The sequence below is a fragment of the Pagrus major genome, chromosome 11, assembly GCF_040436345.1.
Source record: "Pagrus major chromosome 11, Pma_NU_1.0".
Lineage (NCBI taxonomy): Eukaryota > Metazoa > Chordata > Actinopteri > Spariformes > Sparidae > Pagrus > Pagrus major.
The window spans coordinates 20880861-20902052 of NC_133225.1; the positions used below are offsets into that span (position 1 = coordinate 20880861).

The 21192-nt window shown below is 40.2% G+C and overlaps 1 protein-coding gene across 4 annotated transcripts; it reads right to left on the reverse strand.

Moving 5' to 3' along the window:
• Window positions 1-1371: 1371 nt before the first annotated feature.
• Window positions 1372-18101, reverse strand: LOC141004793 (GRAM domain-containing protein 2B). 4 transcript variants are annotated; one of them, XM_073476453.1, is made up of 13 exons: window positions 17886-18101; window positions 8508-8684; window positions 7389-7455; window positions 7198-7270; window positions 7004-7107; window positions 6730-6828; window positions 6444-6515; window positions 5943-6011; window positions 5725-5821; window positions 5453-5542; window positions 4930-5035; window positions 4386-4493; window positions 1372-3504 (listed from the first exon to the last, which is right to left on the reverse strand). In XM_073476453.1, the coding sequence occupies exons 1-13, from the start codon at window positions 17975-17977 to the stop codon at window positions 3486-3488; spliced, it is 1173 nt and encodes a 390-aa protein (XP_073332554.1). In that variant the 5' UTR covers window positions 17978-18101; the 3' UTR covers window positions 1372-3485. The 4 variants fall into 4 exon arrangements, with proteins under 4 accessions (XP_073332554.1, XP_073332555.1, XP_073332558.1 ...); XM_073476454.1 differs by having other exon boundaries at window positions 7389-7452; window positions 17886-18085; XM_073476457.1 differs by having other exon boundaries at window positions 7389-7452; window positions 8508-8681; window positions 17886-18070.
• Between the last annotated feature and the right edge of the window lie 3091 nt (window positions 18102-21192).

A 21192-nucleotide genomic window follows, 5' to 3' on the forward strand; every position in this document is an offset into this window, starting at 1 on the left:
GAAGACTGTTGCAATGAACGCCACTGCTGCTTTTGAGTACCTAGAATGGAATAAATAGAAATCATAAGACTCCTGTGTGGTTTCACTGCAACACTAATCATCTGACAACACTCAGTTTTTATCTTGACCCCAACACTTAGAAAACACCTTACCTTTCTGCAGGACCTCATACATTACCTAGAAGAAACCATCTCACACCTCATCATATCTGGGAGCAACAGACCCTGGAACTGTTAAAGTTTTTAAACAGTTTTTATTTTCTTCAGGTATGGATGAAACAAAGTGGAGTGAGAAACATTTCGTCTCACTACTTTTGTTTTTACCAGATTAAATAACACATGAAAGGACTTCCTGTACAATTCCTTGAGCGATGTGTGTGCCACTGAGCAGAATTAAAATGTCCATTGCAAACGCAGTCTTCTTTTCTACTACAATGTCTCTATACAAGACATCCTCCACTAGATGGTGGTTGTGTGCCACATCAAGGTGTCACAAAACACCCCTACTGGAAGGTAAGGCCTGTGTCACAGAGTGAAGTTAAACTATAGACTCTTTTGGGGAATCTAGGTCATTGATAGAATCTGCGTTAATCTACAGAAAAAAAGCAATGAGTAAAAATACCATGTCTACAAGTGCTAAGTCAAGTGGACTTGCTGCAGATTGATTGAAGACGTAGAATTATTTGGCTTGGAGCTGAAGAATATTTTTGAATTAGAGGAGAAATGTTTAGCAAAAACATCACTTTTTAATATCCTATGACCTGAGTAACATACTTTTTGCAGTTGTAATTGTACAATGAAATATTAAAGACAAGAGTATAAATTACTATGAAAGTATTCACTTAAAGTTTTGCATGTAGTCAGCAGTGGTGGAATGTAATTTCTATTTCATGCCACTTTCTACTTCTAATCCAGCACATCTCAGAGAAAAATGTACTTCTTACTCCATTAAATGTATCTGACAGCTTTAACATTTACAAATTAAGATTTGTAATTGTGACATTTCTCCCTACTTTCCGTATTTTTGCAAACAAAACAAGCAAATTGTTTAATGGAAAAGTAATTTACAGACTAAGCAATAAGGAAAATAACCATGTGTGTTAGAGGGAACATTTCTCTATGTACTTCAAGTATGTTTTCCTGCTTATACTTTTACTTAAGTAACATTTTCAATGCAGGACTTCAATTCAGTCTGATTCATGGTGGAGGTTTAATGGCCCTTTAAAACCATCAAATTAGACACTGAACAGTCCAACAGGTTTGTTTCCAGTTTATCTGTGCCACTCCCAAACTTTAGCTGATCAAGTTCATTCTCCATCCGTTTGATCAATTCATGTATGGGAAGAGTAAATGACAGCAAGTACACAAAACATTATTTACTTCGCAACATTTGATTTATTTTTAACAATAGGAAAGCCATCTCACAGAGACAACTTTGAATTACACAGAATGCAAATAAATATATATAGGACCATAGTAGAATTAAGGACATTAACAATTGATACAAAATTATTTACAACACTTTGAATAGTGCAAAACCACACAAATACTGCCCTCACAATTGAGATTCGTGCATCAAGTCCATTCAGGACAGTGGATGTGTGTGTGTGCTGCCCCCTGGTGGGGGGGGTCATAAGAACTGACAGTATGGCAGGTTGACAAAAACCTTAACTTGACATGAGAATGACCATATTTAAACAGGATGTAGCAAAAGTAAACCCACTTGGTTCATCTCGTCAAGAAGAGATCCACAACAAGGGGGATGTTAAATCATTGAGATGTGGATATGCATTGTCAGGTTAGTTTGAAAAGGGACATTTGAGAAATCACCAAAGCCAAGATGTACAGAATGTGAACCCCATCACGTGCACTTTGAAATGACAAAAGAAAAGATGGCGACCTAAAACCACGTGGCAGGTAGTGCCCACCACCCCTGAGTGAAAACAATTTTGAATAAAAAAGGTCTTAGCACCATCAGATACCACAAAACGCCAACTTTGCCATTTCTTCTCAATCCAAAACACGGTGTCTTGGATTGTGACAGGCACCACACATTCTTTAAAGTGCGCTCGCTCGCTTGAGCCATTACTTATTTTTTTCCCCTCACATTTTTTTTTGTTTTGTTGCTTAAGCAATTTCTCCCCACAAACATCAAGCTCCATTTAAAAACAGCACAAAAAGATAAATTACATTTTGCCATGCATAATAATTTGTTGCATATTGAAATTTCTTGTTGGGACCACTTGTTTTGGCTGTTGAAACCTTGGACCTGACACTCTCCTCTTCGGGTGACAAGAGTGAGAATGTGTATACAGTATCAGCCAAGTGTCGGTATTGCAGACACATGCATGAACGTTAGAAATACATTATTGATGCTACTTGAAATAACCTGAAAATGCTAGAAATGCCACTTGGTCCTCAAGAGGCCTGGCAAAGAGAGGTTTGTTAACACTATGTGACCCGGCAGACGGTACATCAGACATCTAAACCAGACAGGTTTTAAATCTACTCTTGGAGACCAAAGTTGTAGAAAAGTACACAAAAACACATTGATGCCTATGAGATAACCTCCTCGTGTCCTATTGTACTAAATAATTGTGCATTGATGATGCATTTATCCAGTTGAGACTGCAGGGAACAATAACCTCTGAGCATTGATCATTAAACTGATTTAAATCATGCCAAAGACGAGGAAAGTAATACTGCAATCATTGCTGGTTGGAGAAAGAGAGAAAGGATAAGACCATCTGGAGAGTCTCAAGCCTCCATGGGCTGATCTGATTTTGAGATTTCAGCTATCATCATGTCGACCCACAGCTGATTGGAACCAGTCGAAGAGAAGTACCCGGCAGTTGCTCAGTTTAAGGACAAAGACTGATTTGTACATACCACCAGAGATGGAAGGGTAAATAAGAAGAGTTAGAAAACCATGTAAAAGTCATCTCCGTGCACTCATGCAAAAGATGTGCACAGTGTGCATCTTTGGCTATGCATAGCACTACGTCTCAGGTGTTGAGGTGCAATAATAAGCACTACAGCAGGCTAATGCTGATTGGTGTAGCCCTATTCAGACTGCATGCTCAGGGGGAGGAGTACGTATATGAAAGGACAATGAACAACGTAAGTTCACAAGTTCTGTCGGGAAAGTGCCCGTCGACTTGGCTAGTGTGGCACACATACATTAGAGCCGTTTGGCTTTGGTTTCATTGACAGACACGCTGCAACCAGGCAGTGTGTGTATGCATTTTGGCTCGGCTCTGTGTGACTACGTCGTGGCATGTCCATTTGTCTTACTGCACTAAGAGAGAGTATAGCCCTTCAAGTTAACAAGTTGTCTTTGAAATTGCACAGGTTGGCCATTTTTCCTCTAGCCAACAGCAGAGGCCGTGTCGGGAGCACAGTCCGAGTACATGAAGCTTCTCCTGGAAGAGGCCGAAGTAATCCTCCAGTCATGAGTCAGCCATTCTCTCCTTCAGTCACCGAGTGTTATGTGTCTTGGGTGTACCTATGGAGAGACAGGAGGGAACCAGTTGAGAGCTGCATATAAAGAGGAAAATAAATACACAAGTATTTAGTTACTTGGCAGCGAGGCAACATCTATTACAGGATTTAATCTGCCACGTTTCCTTGAAAGAGAACCAAGCCAGTTGTACAACAGAGTAAACACCAGATTAAATAACTAAGTAAGAAAGATAAGTATACTCTGCAAACAAACAACAGTTATGTATACTTTTAGTGTGTCTCTAGCATGTGTCGGGGTGATTGATCTGGAACTAATAAAACCAAAACAACACAACACATTTATTTTTTTAGACCCTTGTGAATCAAAGGATTAGTTTGTCACAGGGAACAAAGAACTACTGGAGAAACAGGTCTGTCCTCTATCTTTTCTCTTCCTTAAGGTGTGGTCAGCGATTCTGGAAAAACGTAGGCTGATTGTTGATTCCATTCCAACTTCGTCTAATACCAACACTATAGTTTGCTGGCGAGGTACCAACTCAAGGCGTCAGTACATGACAATTTGAGAATGAAACTCAACTATCAACTATCTTCCTCCACAGTTGCTCACATGAACTAACATGCATGCATGCATGGCTGGCCCAGCTATGAAAACAGATAACAGAGAAGCTCAGATTACACGACACGGAGGGAGTCTGACTTCATTCTCTGCTGAGGATACCATTACTCCCCTATATTTGCTATATCTACATAGCAAATAAGGCTGACTTTACTAAATTTGTCTTTATTGGTACAGAAAGATGTGAACTAGAGTCTCAAAGTTTACCATCTCAATTGCAACAAGCCTGTAAGGTGCTTTTATGTGCTTAAATTCAGAGACAGATGGCCATGAAGAATAAAAGAGTGAAATTGAAAGAGACTTCTTACCCACTCTGTAAGGTGAACTCAGGCAGCGCCCCTAGGGATGTCAGCTGTTCTTCCAGCGCCACGATACGTAAACCAATGTAGCCGGAAGACAGCAGCAGCAGCACAACCCTGTAACATACAAATAATACGACAAGTCAAATTTACTGCCCATTTATCCACTGTCATAAATATTAATGATTTCAGAACCAATAATAGCCAAATACTTAAGACATTTTTATAGTCAGTTCACAGCTGATTAAATGGGTTAAAATACAGTTTAAGTGAATGCTGTATGTGTCCTTTTCTTAGCATTCAAAAACTAGTTTGTAAAAACAAAAAGTTTGTAAGTTTTAATTTTCCATTATGTAATGACATCCTATAAGATCGCCTAGTTTGTTACTCTTACTGGACAGGTTTCTGAAGTTCTTAAGCCGTTTTAAAAAGAAGTGCAACTTTGACAGGGCGATTTAGATTGCCACAACGGAAGATGAGGCAATCTATTAAAAGAGAGAAGAGAGAAGAGAGGAGGAGACAGAAGATACTATAGAGAAGAAATGGTACTCACAAAATCAAGTAAATGAAGAGTAGAGTGTTGAGGGTGCTGGCCTCTCTCTGAACCAGCAGGGACTTGGCCTTTTCTGTCACATTCCAAACCCACGATCCACCAGAATCTGGAAAAGGAAATGCAAACAAAGCATGAATACCAAGGCTCTCATGTTGAACAAGTGAATATTTATTTTATAGCAAGTTTTTACTTGTAATCATCTACTAGATGATTACAGAGTGAGATGCTAAATGAAGCTTTGAGCAAACTTCACCCGAATATCATGAAAACCATTATGATCAAAGAGGAAATGATTGGTTTCTCTGCAACTGTGCAAGACATCTTCTAACTAACACTTTCTAAATTGATATTTGCTAGCATCTGTCTATCTGGGTATCAAACACAAAGCCACGTTGTATTTCAAGCCGCCAAAGTGCCAAGAATGATGACCAGTTGTCTAGACTAGTAGTCACTTTGATAACTAAACAGCCACCCACAGCCAAGAGTTTTCCAGGCCTGAGCTGGTAACCAAACGTTGTCTTACCTGATACTGACAGCGCCTCTGAGGACGAGCTATCGCTCTGCTGCATGTGCAGGCTCCTGAAAGCTGAACCATTCACATTAGGCACTGCCTCTGAAAAAGGAAAAAGAAATCAATGTTAGCCTGCTATTCTACCTTGGATGTTGCGTGTCAACTGGTTAGAACAGAAACAAGAACAAAAACAAACTCAACAGTTGTTGTCAGCTGAGGATTAGCATTACTCTCAACTCTCCAACATCATGTGAAGGATTAAACAATAGGTGTAGACCTCTTACCTCTGTGTGGTCTGTGCAGAGGCTGTTCCTGTAAAGATTGTGACTCGGAGCAATCGAATTGGTCGAAGCTGTCATCCAAACTGGACTGGCTGGTGTTCTGTCAAGATAAGAGAGCAATGAAAAACCATCACAAACTTGTCTATCCTATAATTACAAAAATCCAATAATATTATAGGGATATAATGCGCTCAATGACATTTTAAACAAAAGGCTCTTACCACAAGTTTACTCTTATTGAAGCTGTTCTCAGCTGAGGACAAGACAGGGCTGCTGTTTGTGCTGCCATCCTGTAACAGGGGAAAATGTTCAGATTTTACACATTAAAAATGTACTTTTGCCAAGTAACTTTCACCTTGACCATCTCATCATGGCCCTAGTTCAGATGAATTGATTTGATAGGTTGCACGCTCCAACCACGTACTTAGTCAACAAGATTACAATAGCAAGGTTGCTGCCTTAGACTGTAAAATTCAATAGATTTCAAGATCTTACTAAAATTGGATATACTGTAGTGAGAATTGTACACTGTTAAAATATGTCAAAGTTAAGAACATGAAAATGTAATTTTTTGTTTTTGTAATGCAAAACAATTGTATCATATAAGATCAATGTATTTTACAGCCTGATAACAATGCATTATAAAGTGTTAATTTGATGTACTGTTTTCCAAACGATTGAACTGAATAAAAAAACATTTGAACTTGACCTGAGGAACTCACCTCTATCTGAGGACATACTGAACGCAGCAGCTGAAAACAGGATTCTCTGTTCCGCAGCGACACAAACAGGTACTAAACAATGAGAGGGAATAAAAAAAAAATATTAGTCATCTGCCCTGCTGGCAAACTTGGAACAATAAAACTGACTCAGTCTTTGATTAGATTACATCTCACGCAAAGTGATTGAGTAAAGCTTACATTTGACCATCTGTACTTATTGAATAGATTGTATGGCCTAATTAAGTTTCGTTAGATAGCTGTGTGGGGCTTAAGGTAAGAAACTAACCTTGTCTCCTTCTGTGGTGCGTATTGACAAGGCGTTGGGAACCAGCAAAGCTGTGTTCTGCTTCTTCACTATGTGGATGCAGGAAACTGGAACTACTAACTGCAAGAGAGCACAGACACAAACAGAGAATGTCAAGAAAAGTCTGCTTCAGATTCAATTCACAATCATTACAAGAGAGCGATCATATGGAATAAACATTTTAGATTTGATTAAAATTATAATGTCATTATCAGTGTAATAAGTAAAGAGAAGCTAGGGCAGAGCTGTAGCCTACCTTAGTGTCCTTAAGCAGAACTGAGGAGTAGAAACAGGCATTGGAGTCAGTGATGTACAGCCGACCATGGTAGGGCACTTCCTTTTGCAGGGCACAGATGTATGCTGGGAGAGGAGAGGAGCACGAACAATTCAACTTTTGTGGGGTTTTTTTCATTATGTCTTTCATTCTCTCTTTCAATATTGTTAACCTACCATGTATCAAGTCTTCACTCTTGGGAATGTCTGGAAACAACTGGTGGAATGTCTTGTTGTGCTTCATAAAACTCTAAAAGAGAGAAGATTAAAGCAAACAAATCAGGGACACATGAAGAAACGAGCTGACAATGAGCTGTCAAGAGCAGCTTTCAACAAATACACCCATTCGCAGAGACAACAGGACTTACACTTCGTGTGCCAGTGCTCTCCATCCTCTCAAAGCCTCTGCTGTCAACATCAAACGTCTCCGACCTGCTGAGACAAAAAGCACAGCTGTCAATTTAAAGGAAACTGCATTTTAATTACAACTTTCTCTAATCCCCTGTGAGTTGCCTAAGAAACCTGCTATAGTTGGTAAGTAGGATCAAGTTTCAACAGCATGAAGGCAATCAGAATTGAAAACGTTATCTACAACTAATGATCAGCAGTCTGAAATTGTACAGAAATTATTTGTACTTGATGTTTACATCAGAAGTGACTAAAGCGTCACAGAACTTTCAGCGGCAATCATGATGAAGTGACTGCGTAGTGAATCAAATGAATCTAAGGTATTATTTTAACTGAGAACATAACCACAAGAAAAGTATATCACATTCAAGTTATGGCACTACAATTCACAGTGTTGAGTTGCAGTGATCGATTTGCTTCTTTTCTCAGTCTAAAAACCTAATGGCTCATTTTTTACTGAATATATTTGCACAGTTGGTTTTATAACAGTGCTTCATTTTATTAGTGTTGTTCTTTTGACATTGATGTCAGGTTTCTAGCAGTAACACTCCTACAAAAGTAATGTAGGAGAGCGTTCACTATACCCACTCTGTAATTCCAATCTTTTAATAGGCCAGTGTTGAAGTTTTTCAATCCAAAAATGATATATGCTAAAAATGGCTGGGTTATCACGCTGTCACGTAGGCAGCACCAGGGATGACGAGTGTTCTTTAAACCAACAAATATCACCAATCTACCTCACATATTTGAATCATGTGAGAACACAGCCAGTATGCAACGGCTGTGCAGTCATGTGTGTGTCACGACTGAACAGCAGCTGAGAGCTAGGTCAGGTCTTGTGATACATGTTCAGAAAAGCTGTGAGTCTCCACTACATCAATGTGTTATTTTCATGCCTTTCAAGACTAAGAAATACAATTTTCGTCACGTATAGATTAAGAGTAAAGGGTTATATTTAACAATCTTTCAAATCTTTAAGGATTAAGGGGAATTTTAGACATTTGGAGTATTTTCCTCCAGGTGCTGCAGACATCTTATGGCATTTTGTGCAATTCCCATGCTCTCCCACTCAGTCTTACCTGATAGCTACTTGTCTGGTGAGGGTTTTGTGCTGTTGCTGGATCTCGAGCTGGGCCGCCTCCAAGCTCAATGCTTTCCTCGTCTCCACCTTCTTGATGCTGCCATTGCTTAAGCTACTCCTGCTTTTCTTCACTTTGGCTGGCAGCCCGCCACCACTGCCCTCTACTGGGTAGCTGCTGGATATGAGAGGAAAAAAAAAAAGATTTAGCAACGTGCAAAATATTGGTTTACAAATGATAGTCATGTACACATACAATGGGCATGTGGAGTTTCAGCACGATTTGCAATTTCAATACATTGTGAATATTAGAAGCACAAAAATGTGCACCCACTTATTAAACTCTTAACCTCTGTAAAAACATACATTTTCAGAAAAGAGGCCTGACTCCTGGATTCTCCACAGTGTAATCATCTAGCCTCAAAGAACATTCTGCATTTTAACTGCACATCTCAGGTTTTACACTGACTTGGGTTTGGGATTTGTCGAGTTGTCAATGATTGTTTAAAAAAGGTACTATAAAACTAAATCACTCCATTTCTACTTGAAATAAAAAACTATGACGAATGGACTGACATTTGGCAGACAATGAGCTTATCTTTATGAGTTGCTGGAAATGTAACTGCTTTCCAGACAGTTTGATTGATATGAGTTACGTCAGCGCTGTGGCTGCTTTACAAGTATTTCAACGCAGGCCGATGTTATAAAACTGACAACTCACTCCAAATATACCATTACAATAAAACAGCAATAACACAAACTGTTTTAGAAGGAAGGTTGCAGGATTTACTACAGCCAATGTGCTCCATCAAGGCCATGGCCAGTCCCTGACCAGGAACAAACAAGCCATTAAAATTCATTGAAAGACTCAACGATGCCAGTGACATGACTCTAAACTGTAAATGAAACAATGACGATACAGGACAAATATGAAACTATGCCAGACAAGCTGACTGAATAAAACTTCTGTCTCAGATGAAAAAACAACAACAACAACTCTGCTTAAACAAAACTGCTCAAGACCATCAACAAAGATCACCTTACCTGGTGAATTTAAATCGCTTTGATGAACGAAAACTGATATACCTACTGACGGTAGGCATTTCTTTTGTTATAGGGAAAAAAAAAAAAAACTCAAAACGCTCTATTATCTGTAAGCTATATCAACTGGCCTCAAGCCATCAAAGCTGAGGGGTTAGAAAATAAAAGACTCCAAGATATTAAAAAAGCCCGACAAAAGATTAAATCCTCTTAATGTTAGGTTATAGTCCTTCACCACATCCTGCCAGAAAAGCTGTTGCTGTGTTCAAGTACGAATGTGCTCGTGAGAGGAAGCCACTTGTAGAGAATGGTGTGACACTCTGTAGGGAGTGACGTCAAACTCAACCACTCCCCCAGAGCCGAACTAGCATGAAAGAGACCAACATACACACATGCAGAATCAACAGAGCGCAACACAGGCACTGACATGTTTAAGAAAACAAGGCCCATCCCATAAAATCTTCCACTGGCAAACACTATCCGGTATCAAAATCCTGTCCTGTTGAGATTTGATCTAGTAGGGTAAATCAGGATAATAGCGTTTTTAACAACAGCTCAGTATGCAATGAGAAAGTAAAATACTTGTGAGGTGCTAAGACTGGCCCACCCATGTTTGCCCTCAGGCAATCATACCAAGGAAATAGAAAAAAATAGCACAGCCTCAACTTACTGTGCAAGTTTAAGGAACACTTTTAAGGACATTTGAAAAAAGGACACTCAACAACTTACAGCACAATGTCAAAATAAATACTCATTACAGTACATAAACTGTTGCACTACTAACTTTGTGATCAGATTATTTTTTTCAGGCTGCATTCTTTGAGAAGTTTGTGCAACTTTTTACCCTGCCTGTAACCTATGTCTCATAGCAATTTCTCTACCTCTTCACCTGAGTAATTGGGATAAAGGTCAGCATGCCTACCCTGTAAGTACTGCTGACAATTAAATGGTGACCAGCAACACATAACCTCCTATCAGCACAAGAGCTTTAACAACCAATCCAGACATGTTTCCCAGTTGAGTAGTGGAAGTGAAGTGTGAAACGTAGGCCCGTTTTTGAATGTTCAATAATTACCCTGTTGAGTTAAACATGATTTTGGTATCTTAAATGTAGATGCTGCTTGCATGTTCTCTTCTGCAGTAATTATAGAAACAATTACAAACTTTTAAATATAATATGCAAAGCAGCTGGTACACTTTGGGGGAAGTACGCTACTGTGGGTGGTGTTTAAACAAAGGCAACAAACAGTGAGCACAATTTCCTCATCGGTTCTGAACGGTTGACCAGGTTTTTGTCTGTTTTCAAATATGCTCACCTGACCCATTTCCACGAGGCAGGAGGGGGGTTAAAGTGGCAGGGCAATATAGGCAGTATTCAAAGGCTATAAACTGTTTGAATTTCTCAACAACTTCCTCTATTTACTCAGGACTAACCATAACCATTAACAGGGTCATGGTGAAGGTGCTTCCTGTTAAAACGCAGGAAGCCACTAGCGCTTATCAGCTGTTTCAGAATGACTTATTTATCTGTAGAGCAGTCAAACTACATTTCAAGCCTGTCTAAATAGACTCAGCCTGACAGCTTTCAAAAGAGTTCAAGGCCAAAGTCATAAAGGGTGAATAGGTGCGTGACAATAACCAGTGTAAAAAATTTATTACTTAAAAAGGTTACAATGTGGAAAAAACCTCATCATATAAATGAACTGCTTACTTTATAAAACTGGTGTTTCCAAATGACCACTTTGTGTTTACGAAGCAGGCGGTGGCCTACCTGTAATGGCCAATGGGAGGTTTTGACCTCTGACCTACTTCAATGTTGGTGCACAATATCAAAAACAAGCCGACAAAACCAATGTTAGGCTGATCATGCCTTACATTTCAAACCAAGTATAGGCATATATAATTCTCTGCAGCAGTGGATTAAAACGGGCACGCACAAGGCTGTGGAGGCATATTTATCTGGACATGCTCCAGAGTACAATTTGTCTAAGTGGGATAGAAAAAGAAAAAAACTACAGCACAAACCGCCACCTCACATGACGACATGTTCCATGTTATAGACATTACTGACAAATACATTAGTTTGATCAATATCTTTAGCTGAATTTGTTCAAGTACTATCTTAAGACACCAGAGAAATCACTTCATCACAGTCTCAATGATCATCAGCTCAGATCAGCGACCACTACTATGCAAACACGTTTTCCTGGATTAACAGAGGCTCTATTGAAAATAGGCTGCCGATTTTAAGAGACTACTCATTTGAAGCAGAGATATGAGACAGGTGACCGCATGATAGAAGCACGGCTATAAAGTTTAACAAACTTAATACCCTCTCTCACAGGTTGGCGGGAGAGGAAAAAAACATGTAGCCTGGTTTAGTTTTGCAAAAAAAAAGGGAGAAAACACAGCCCAACATTTTGCCTATATTTACTACAATGTTGCTTAAGTTAAGCCTGCCACATTTGAGACAGTTGGATGCTAGCTGGGATCAGAAACTAGATACAGTCGCTTGCCTTACCTTCCCCATTCCTTTGAGCACTGAGAATTTGCCATAGCATCCTGTTGGTTAGACAAGCCGTTCCCTCTCACCATGTTCCAAAACAGTTCTCTCTACACGCTTTCCATAATCTGCTAAAGCTTGTAGCCACTGCTGGTCGAGGCAGCCAAATGAGCGACTATGGCAGTTGTACCGTTTGCACTTGGACCCAGAGCTTCTACAGTCAAATCAAAAGGGTGTAAAGGTCTGCTTTAATGCAACGTCGTAAACCACCCAACAGCTTAACATGAAGATAGTGCCAGAAAGTCAAAGCAGGAAAGAGTAACAAAAAAGACTGGTTAGGGGGGGGTTTCAAGCCCTCCTGAGCTTTGTCCTTTCCGAGTATGTCTCAGCCTGTGTTGCCATGGATAAACAGCTGTAACAGTGGGGGGTAAACGGTGGAAATGTGGGGCGTGAGAGAAACATTGCCAGGTTATTCTCAGTTTAGAGGGCCTAACAACAACATTCAATGGCCTATTCTCAATAACAACAAGGTGATGGCTTGAAAAGTAGCCACAGCAATGTGCATGACAATAGTTAGCTCACACTCTGTTTGGATGGTGTAAATGGGGCCGTCACACACGAGAATATTTGTGCTTGACTGGAGGGAAAATAGAAATGCTCAGAATATATAATGAAATAATAGTCAATAAGTTAATGTAGTGTGCTCGTGCTTGATTCATTCACAAACCTCAGCTGAGAGCCGCTGCTCATCAATAGTCTATTTCTAACCCTATGACATCACCATCCGGGAAACTCAATCAGACAAAGTCCAAGCGCACTTGCAACATCAGTCCTAATTTAGCCACCATATATCACTCCCTACTTCTCCAGTCTAAACACCACCTGCCCTGTTTTTACTGTAAACCTCTTGCCGTTGAGCTACAGGATGCACGCCAAGATAAGGCTGTTTAATAAAAAGATTTCGCCATAATCAGAATGGCACAGGTTTGATCCCATCTACAGCCATGTGGCCTCTTGGAGCTCTTGGGCCAGAAAGTGAAACCTCCTGCTTGCTCGCCATATTGTACACCTGTGTACCAACAATATAAACGGTCAATGTCAGGCCATTCATTGATGTCAAAGTCTCAACAGGCTGCCGTTTTATCCTTTAGCCTTGATCATCTTAATCAAGCAAATTAAATGCTGCAGAATGCTGACACATATACCACAGGAGATCTCCCACGACATTTAAGCAGGAGAGGGATGGCAAGAGGTTCCTTTTTTTTTTATTGAATTCACTGGAACAGAGGGCATATATGAATCATAGCCCTGACAAGCGGCCAAAAGGTGATAATTATTCATTCACCAAGTTACACAATAAACTCAATATACCCTGCCTGTGTATAAGCTTTTCCATGAGCAATTCTACCTTGTGTTCGCCACTCTACGTTATATCTACAGATAAGACTCGCGTAATCATTTTGAGGAGGTGCAGTGCAGTTAGGTAGCAGTTTAAAAATAGTCTTCCTATCATCAAATTGGACAACTAACTCTACAAAGAGTATAGATACACAAAAAATGTTATTAGCAGTTTGATGGGATACTTTTGTTGTGCTCCAAACTTTAACTGAACTGTAGTGGTATGTTGGACTGACAAATACTAAACTGCACAAAATAAAATGTGTACAAGGGCTGACACTGGCCTTTAATGATTAAAAAACTAATCTCACCATTCAATTATTTTACTTCTTTAAATCACCATCAACAAGCTAAAGTCAAAATGGGGGCTAATTACTCCAGCACAGGACATTCCAGCCACCAGAAGAGCTCCTCTGAGTACAGAGTTGTGATGTTTTCATTTGCTGTCCCGAGATGAGACAGATGATCCCAGGAGTCGCGCTGTGGACGTCAGCAGAACGTCACCCAGTCTTCAGTCCAATTGCCCTCAAGACAAAATTGCTTCTGTATAGAATGCTTGTGTAAAGCTTTCCCACAGGCAACATTGCTGCCGTAACAAAATGAGCCCTGGAGTCACATGCGAGGCTGACTCAAGTTACATACGTGAAATCTCTGAGATCATCTGAGAATTTGCAGAACCATACAGTGTGACAGCACCATCTTCCGGAGAGCCGTGTGCTGATTTACAACAATTCAATCCAAACCAGTTTAGTCCAAAGCAAACAGACAGATTGTTGCAGCTGTGCTTTATTGAGCCAAATGGGACATTTAAAAAATGCATGATAACTGCTTTTGATTAATAACCAGAAGTTTAAAAAAAAAAAATTGCCAAAAATGTTCACATTAAAGACAACCCAAAATATCTGTGGATTGAAAGGCATTATGTGTGCGCGTGCATGTATGTGTGTGAGTTTCAATAGAGCAGTCAGGAAGGGCAGGGACGTGAGCCAGTGGTCATGGCAAAATAACATGCAGTCTGTGGAGCTGTGCCAGGGCTCAGTCTGCAGTCTGCAACTGAATGTGTGTGTGTTTGCCAAGTGGAACAGAGAGTGTGTCTGTGTGCATGCGTTACAGAATAAGTGTGCATGTGTTTGAGTGGGAAGTCATGCGGCCTTGTGCACGCAGCAGCTCCCTCCACTTCCCCTGTGCTAGGCTCAGAGACAGAGGGGGTCTTTCTTCAAGGCGCCTCAGAGTACTTTCAGCGACTGGGCATGTGAGCAGGGGGGAAGGTGGCGAGGTGTGGTGGTGGCTGGAAATCTCACCTGACTTAAAAAAATCGTTAAAAAGTAGGCCACTCGACTGTATACAAGGAGCGCTTGAATTTAATCTGCAATAGAATGTTGTTGAGTCAGCAGGTTATGACGAACAGTCATATCCAAAATTATAGTGAACAGCTGAAATACAATGAGCAGGAGGGTTCATCCTTGTATCAAGGAGAAGTCGACAGCAGGTGATTTCTCCAATACGTAACTCCCTGCTGAGTACCTTCTGCCCATGAGTTTACTTCCGAGTCCATAAATAGATCATTTGTTTATGTCAATTCAATTAATTTGTAATTAAAAGTCATTTAGCCACAACAAGTCTGGATAAAGGAGTTTCAATCTTTAAATGTGTATCCACCCTGAGTTTGTACTGTGTTAGAAAAGTGCAGAAAGTCCATGGTATCTTTCACATGATAAAAAATAAATATAAAAATAAATAAATTTGCTGATGCATTGTATGGAATGGCAGGAACAAAGTGCAGTGCGGTGGTAGAGAAAGACTCTCCTGAGGGTGAAACCTTTTCTGAGAAGAGTGCACTATACAGAGTACACTTTTCTTTCTTTTTTTGGGGGGGGGGGGGGGGGGTACCTTGACACAGTGAAGCCAAGGCACTGTTCCCACTTTCCAAAGGACTAGGATTATCTTGAAATCAAGATACTATTAAAATACATACATACACAATCTTTCATCCACAAAGAAAGGACATTCTGTCAGCAAGGTACCATATCGAATGTTATCCTGCTATTCAAAGCTGAACAGCACACTGACAAGTGTTCAGATAAGCTTCCATAAAGCCTTGTGTGTCTGAAATTAGACTGACCTATGGCAACTACTTTTTAGGTGGAATTCATCAGGCTACTGTGAGTACCAAAAGGTGAAACAGTGAAGAAGAGTAGAGCCTTTTTCTTGGCTCTGTGACGAGGGCAGAGAGGTGGTCATTAGCACCAGACTGAGAGAGGCAACACATAACTTCAACCGTGACCAGCTGGTTAGTAGAAACCTTCCATTAAGCGATGAACAGTCCTGCAGATGTGGTTTTCATCCTCTAACTTGAGCTTTTCCTCTACGCCTGGACCACATCTCATAATTTAGACCTACACGTCTTCACTGCCCACAGCTCTGTCCTGGGAACATCTTCCTGGAGCCAGCAGAACGCCTGCAAAGCTGCCCCACCCAGCCTATTCCAGGCTCCTCCATCTTAACAAGCTGTACAGCTATACCAGGTTCTTCCCCATTGAAACAAGGCTATTCATATTTTGCCACTGCATGCATTGCAAACCTGTGTGCAAAGAGACTAACAATGAGCTAGAGAGTAGGTTTTCAGTGTTAAGGGTGTATGTGCTACCTTCAACTGTTTGCCTACTTTGCAACACTTCTTATATAGGTATACAAAGAGGAAAGAGACGAGTTCGAGAGCAGGTTAAATGACTACGGTTAGATGCTCACTGAGGCCCAACACTGTCACAGCGTTCTCACATATACACAGTATGTGTGTGTTGTGGAAACAGATAATCCCCCCCACATACCGTACTACAGACACATCATAGCTATACTGATAACCAGAAGGCCAAGTCTGATTGGCAGGGCTTGTGTACCCCTCAAATGGCTATCTATGGGGAGGAGAGTGAAAGGCAAACCTCAGAGGACGATGCGTACTGACAGTGAGAAACAGGGAGCATTTATATAACACCACGTACCACCTGTGGTCGACTCATGGGAGCTAAAAATAGACTTTTCTGAGAAAACATACACTTGCTCATCCCATGTGTGACAAGCGTGTGCGTGTTTCCCTTGGGATATAGGGGAACACAATATGTGTGTACATGTTTAAAAGAGTGCGAGTGCATTAAAGCGCTTCTGCCAGGCTGGTCCGCTCTAGATCCCAACAAGGCTGGATCATCCATGATCACAACATTAGGACAAAAAGTGATGTCAATCTGACCCACATAGGCCAGTGGATGAAGTCATGGTTTCTGAGCAGGAGGCCCAGGCAAGATTAAGAACCAACCAGATCTGGACTAGCTTTCCTTTATGCCACTGTACCACATGTAATGCCTTTTTATTTACGCTGCCTGGAATAGCTATGTGACACAAACAACACACACACACAGTGTAACACCACACTTTATGGAGCCAATGTGGGTCAATCATTGTGTACTTGGAAATGGCTCGATGGGAAAATAAACAAAAGACTAGATATCAGATCTCCTGCAATATATCTGTACAAACATTTCACAGAACAGCCTAATATTGAACTAGATTTAAGAATTAAAACCCATGAAAATACACTACTCAAATTTAGTTAGGGATATTGGGATATGAGTGCGTGTATGCGTGTGCATGGAAATGCAATACAAGACAAGTGTAATGTGTCCCATTATTTTTGGGGACCACAAATATTCACAAAATAAGCAATTAAGTGAAAAACTTGAATATCCCAATATCCCTTACTATTTTGAGTATTGCATTTCCAGGAAGCATTTCCCATATGATTGGCAACCATTCTGCTTACAAGTAAACACATTTTACTGGATAGCATTTTAGTCAGGATTATCTAAACATACTATATCACTGATGTCAGGTGTTTAAGTCATCAACAGCTTAATTGATGACTGATTAACGTCAGCTAAGCCAACAACGTAGACTCAAATACGAGAACAGTGTAGAGTCTTCAGTGTTGGTTGTGCTAATACAGTAATATGGCAAAAATGCTCCTAACAGCCAGTCTAAAAATGTTTTTCTTTATCAATTCCGAGACCAACAATGACTGTTTAGACTGTTTCATTCCAGTATAATTAAGTGTCACTGAATGTATCACTGTAATGTTAGCTTAAGTACATTTAAATGCCAGCATATCTTCAGCTAGGCGGATAGCTAGCATGTTAGCATTATCTAGCTACCCACTGGCTGATGGACCTATGCTTCCCTTGAATAACGTTATTTCAGTCAGAATACATTCCTGAAAAACATCTCTTCTTTCTGTTTTAAGAAGTACATTAACATGATATAAACAAATCAAGTAGTATCGGACACGTCGGTGTCATCAAAGAAATGCTATCTAACCGTTAGCATCCACCCTGTTGATGCTGCTCGCCGGCAGATAGCGGTTCAGCTAGCCACATCCATTCTGCTCACCTCTCTTTCATGAAGTGCTTGATTCTCACGATGGCCTTCTCGTCGATCTTCCTGAGGAAGGTTTTCAATCTCTCCCTCTTGTTTTCAAGCATTCTTCCCTCCGCCAGTGGTCGTCGGTTCGTGTAGAAACGACGGTCCACGCCAAACTCCACCGTTCTTGTTTGGCTTCTGCTTTTTTTTTCTCTCCCTCTCTCCTCACTTCATCTACGGCTGATTAAGATAATGAGCTTAAATCGGACCAAGTCAGCCGACCAATCAGCGCCGGCGACGACTGGGGAAAAAACGGTCATGTCAGACCGATTGTCCAATCAGAACGAGGTAGTTGGCTTTCACCGACCGCCCATTACCTTATGTGGTATCTGGACACGCCCCTTCTTGAGACTTGTGAAAGGTTGGGCCTGGGTTATTATTGTGCTAGTGTGGGCCTTTTTTCTTTTTTTAAAATCAATAATTAACATGTGGATTTAGCATTTCACGTGTAAACAACATGGGAAAAACACGAGGTGGTTTAACAATTAACAGTTTTTCTTGTGTCATATCACACTATTCTTAATCTTGTGGAGAAAATGACTGTCCTGATACACAGGGTGGGGCAGTAGCTAATACTGTTTACATACTGCTTTACACCCACAACCAGAAAGCTAAATTTTATTGTATGAAAGGAAAACTATATGTTTTAGGCCTAATCTAATATGAATAACAGTAACCAAAAATGCTCATGTAGCTTTGATAAATAAATCTTACATCTAGGCCTTTATATTATATTATATAAAAGTTCAATAACTTTAATCTCATGAATCATAATGAGCAAGGAAACCAGTTGGCATTTATTCACATTCTTATGAAAGGAATCTGAGGCCAGTGACACAGAGGGCCAGTCAACTGCTCAGTTGGTGGCTTTTATTCTAATGTCACAGCATGAAAGAGATCATTTTAACCCAGCATTGTGCATGCAGCTAATGAAGGGCCGAGTCTCTCACCTCCCCCCTCACCAGCAGGCGACAACTGCGGCAACAAATGGCACGCACACATATTACTGTACGGTCATCTGACCAAAGCCATAAGGCCAAAGTTCAAATTGCCTTAAGTCACATTGTAGTCATACTGGATGACTGAATTACCTCATGACTACCTGGCGTGTTTTCAAATTGGATTATGCTCCAGAAAGGTTGTGATTTTAGACAATATGTTTATGTCAAAAGCTTGGTTTGAGCTAGGGTACCTGTTATAGCAAATATATGAAGTGAGCTGAGCTTTGTGTGTCTAAAAAGTAAAGGTACATAACCTAGATCTTAACAATGTTGGACGAGAAAAATGTCCTGTTTTGGGCATTTTTAAGACTGAAATTCAGATGATTTATAAATTGTTCCTATATTGGTTGAATACAATTATATGACCAACCTTATATGAAAAACAGCTGAACTTAAAAATGCATGGCTATTATGCTAAAAATCTGCCTCTCCTTCTTTAGGAATGACATTCTTTGGGAGAGTGACTGCAATAGTCAATTACAGTAATTGGCAGAGAATTTCACTTAATGTCATTCATACGTCACATCATGACAAATCAGTGGGAGTCAATTCAGTCTTACTACATCACAGTTTTCTCAAGAGTATTTCACCACTCTACTGGCAGAGACCTTGAACACACACATAAAAAGGAAAATCAACCATTATCAGATAGCGGCTGCTCACAAATCGTAGCACTAAAAGCCTGTTTTTTTTTCACCAGGCAGCTGAGGCGGCACACCACGCCACCACGAACAGAAGAGGCAGTGTACTGCCACATGACACAGCAAACACACCACCACCCTCACACAATCTGGCCTACACAGCCAACCCCACGGTCTTCCCTTCCTACTCCTCTGCCAGGAAACAAAGCAGATAGAGAGGAGGAAATCACGCCTCATACGGAAGTGTGTAATGCAATGAGGGGGTGCTGATGCAGCGTAGGCAATAACAGGCTTTTCTGTGTTGATTCATCAGTGTGACAGCTCGATTGGTAATTGGGCAACTTGGGGAACCACGCAAGGACCACACACAAGAGCCCCACTTTCACGTTGTGAGGCAATTTGAACAATCCTAAGTTTCATTTGTGTGTCAGTGAGATGCGAAATTGATGTGAAATTTACATTCAGCACAGTAGACCATCACTGCTGAAGGAAAAGTGTATTTTCAAATGTAAAAATAAAAAACTAAAAAGAAGACAAAATAAAATAAACAGGTTTATTGGCCACAGAAAATGTTTTTTAAAACCACACATCTCGTCAGTTTTAAAGTCTTAGTCATGAAGCCTGAATTACTCACTCTTGATCAAGTCAATATTTGTAAACGACGTCAACACTATTGAGAAAATCAAACAAAAAAGAATCACACCACCTGCTGAGAGCCAATCAACTGAGAGTCACATCAGAAGGGCACAAATAAAATATTCTTTTGCAAACAGTAGAAACCCTTTTTTAGCTTTCATTTACTGGCTCTTCTTACTTTCTTTTGCAATGCTCTATTGCACATAATCACCACAGAATCAGGGAAACTGTCGCTGAATCTTACATGGGTCATTATTGTTCCCATTTAAAGTTGCTGAGCTGTTTATGTAAAATTTTGATTTTACGCACATCAATCCATTAAGATTTTATCTTGCAGATGTTTGAAAACAAAGCCTTTGTCATTAATCTATACATAATCAGTAACTGCAAAGTGTGTGTAAACAAATCAAATTTCAAGTATTTCATAAAATGCAGAATAGGGCTTTCACATATCCAGAGATAACTGTGAGCTGAATCAACATTTGTTCCTTTTTGAGCCAGTGAACCAAAAATACCTTTATACTGAGATCTTGGTGGGTGGAGAGCCTCCTGAGGTGGGCAACAGCCCGTTTGGAAGTGAACAACATTAAATAAAGATTCTCTCCTGTTCATCCGGTCGGTTATCTCAGGTGTTGTCAGACCTCTGTTTGCCTTCATTATAGAGGTTATCGCGAATGTCTCTTTGTTTGTACGTTTGCTTTGAAGACTGCCTATTATCTGTTGCAAGAGGAATGTTTTGCCAGAGAGATCATCACTATCAGCAGCAGGAGAAAACACTGACCTTGGAAGGGTGGCAATACCTTGGCCTGGAAAAATGAGGCGATGACGCACAGACATCTGCAGCCCTGCACGTTACAGCACAGGTGTGTAGGAATGCTTATGCAGCACTATAAAATAGTACATCACAAGGTGTACTCGTAATGTACAAAGGAATGGAATGTATATATATATATATATATATATATATATATATATATATATATATATATATATATATAT

Excerpts from the sequence above, each read along its gene's own strand:
- LOC141004793 (XM_073476453.1), bottom strand. The coding sequence starts at position 17,977 with ATGCTTGAAAACAAGAGGGAGAGATTGAAAACCTTCCTCAGGAAGATC. Across the intron at positions 6,516-6,729 it reads GCACCACAGAAGGAGACAAG|TACCTGTTTGTGTCGCTGCG; the intron begins GTTAGTTTCTTA and ends CTCATTGTTTAG. Across the intron at positions 5,543-5,724 it reads TCTGCACAGACCACACAGAG|AGGCAGTGCCTAATGTGAAT; the intron begins GTAAGAGGTCTA and ends TTCCTTTTTCAG.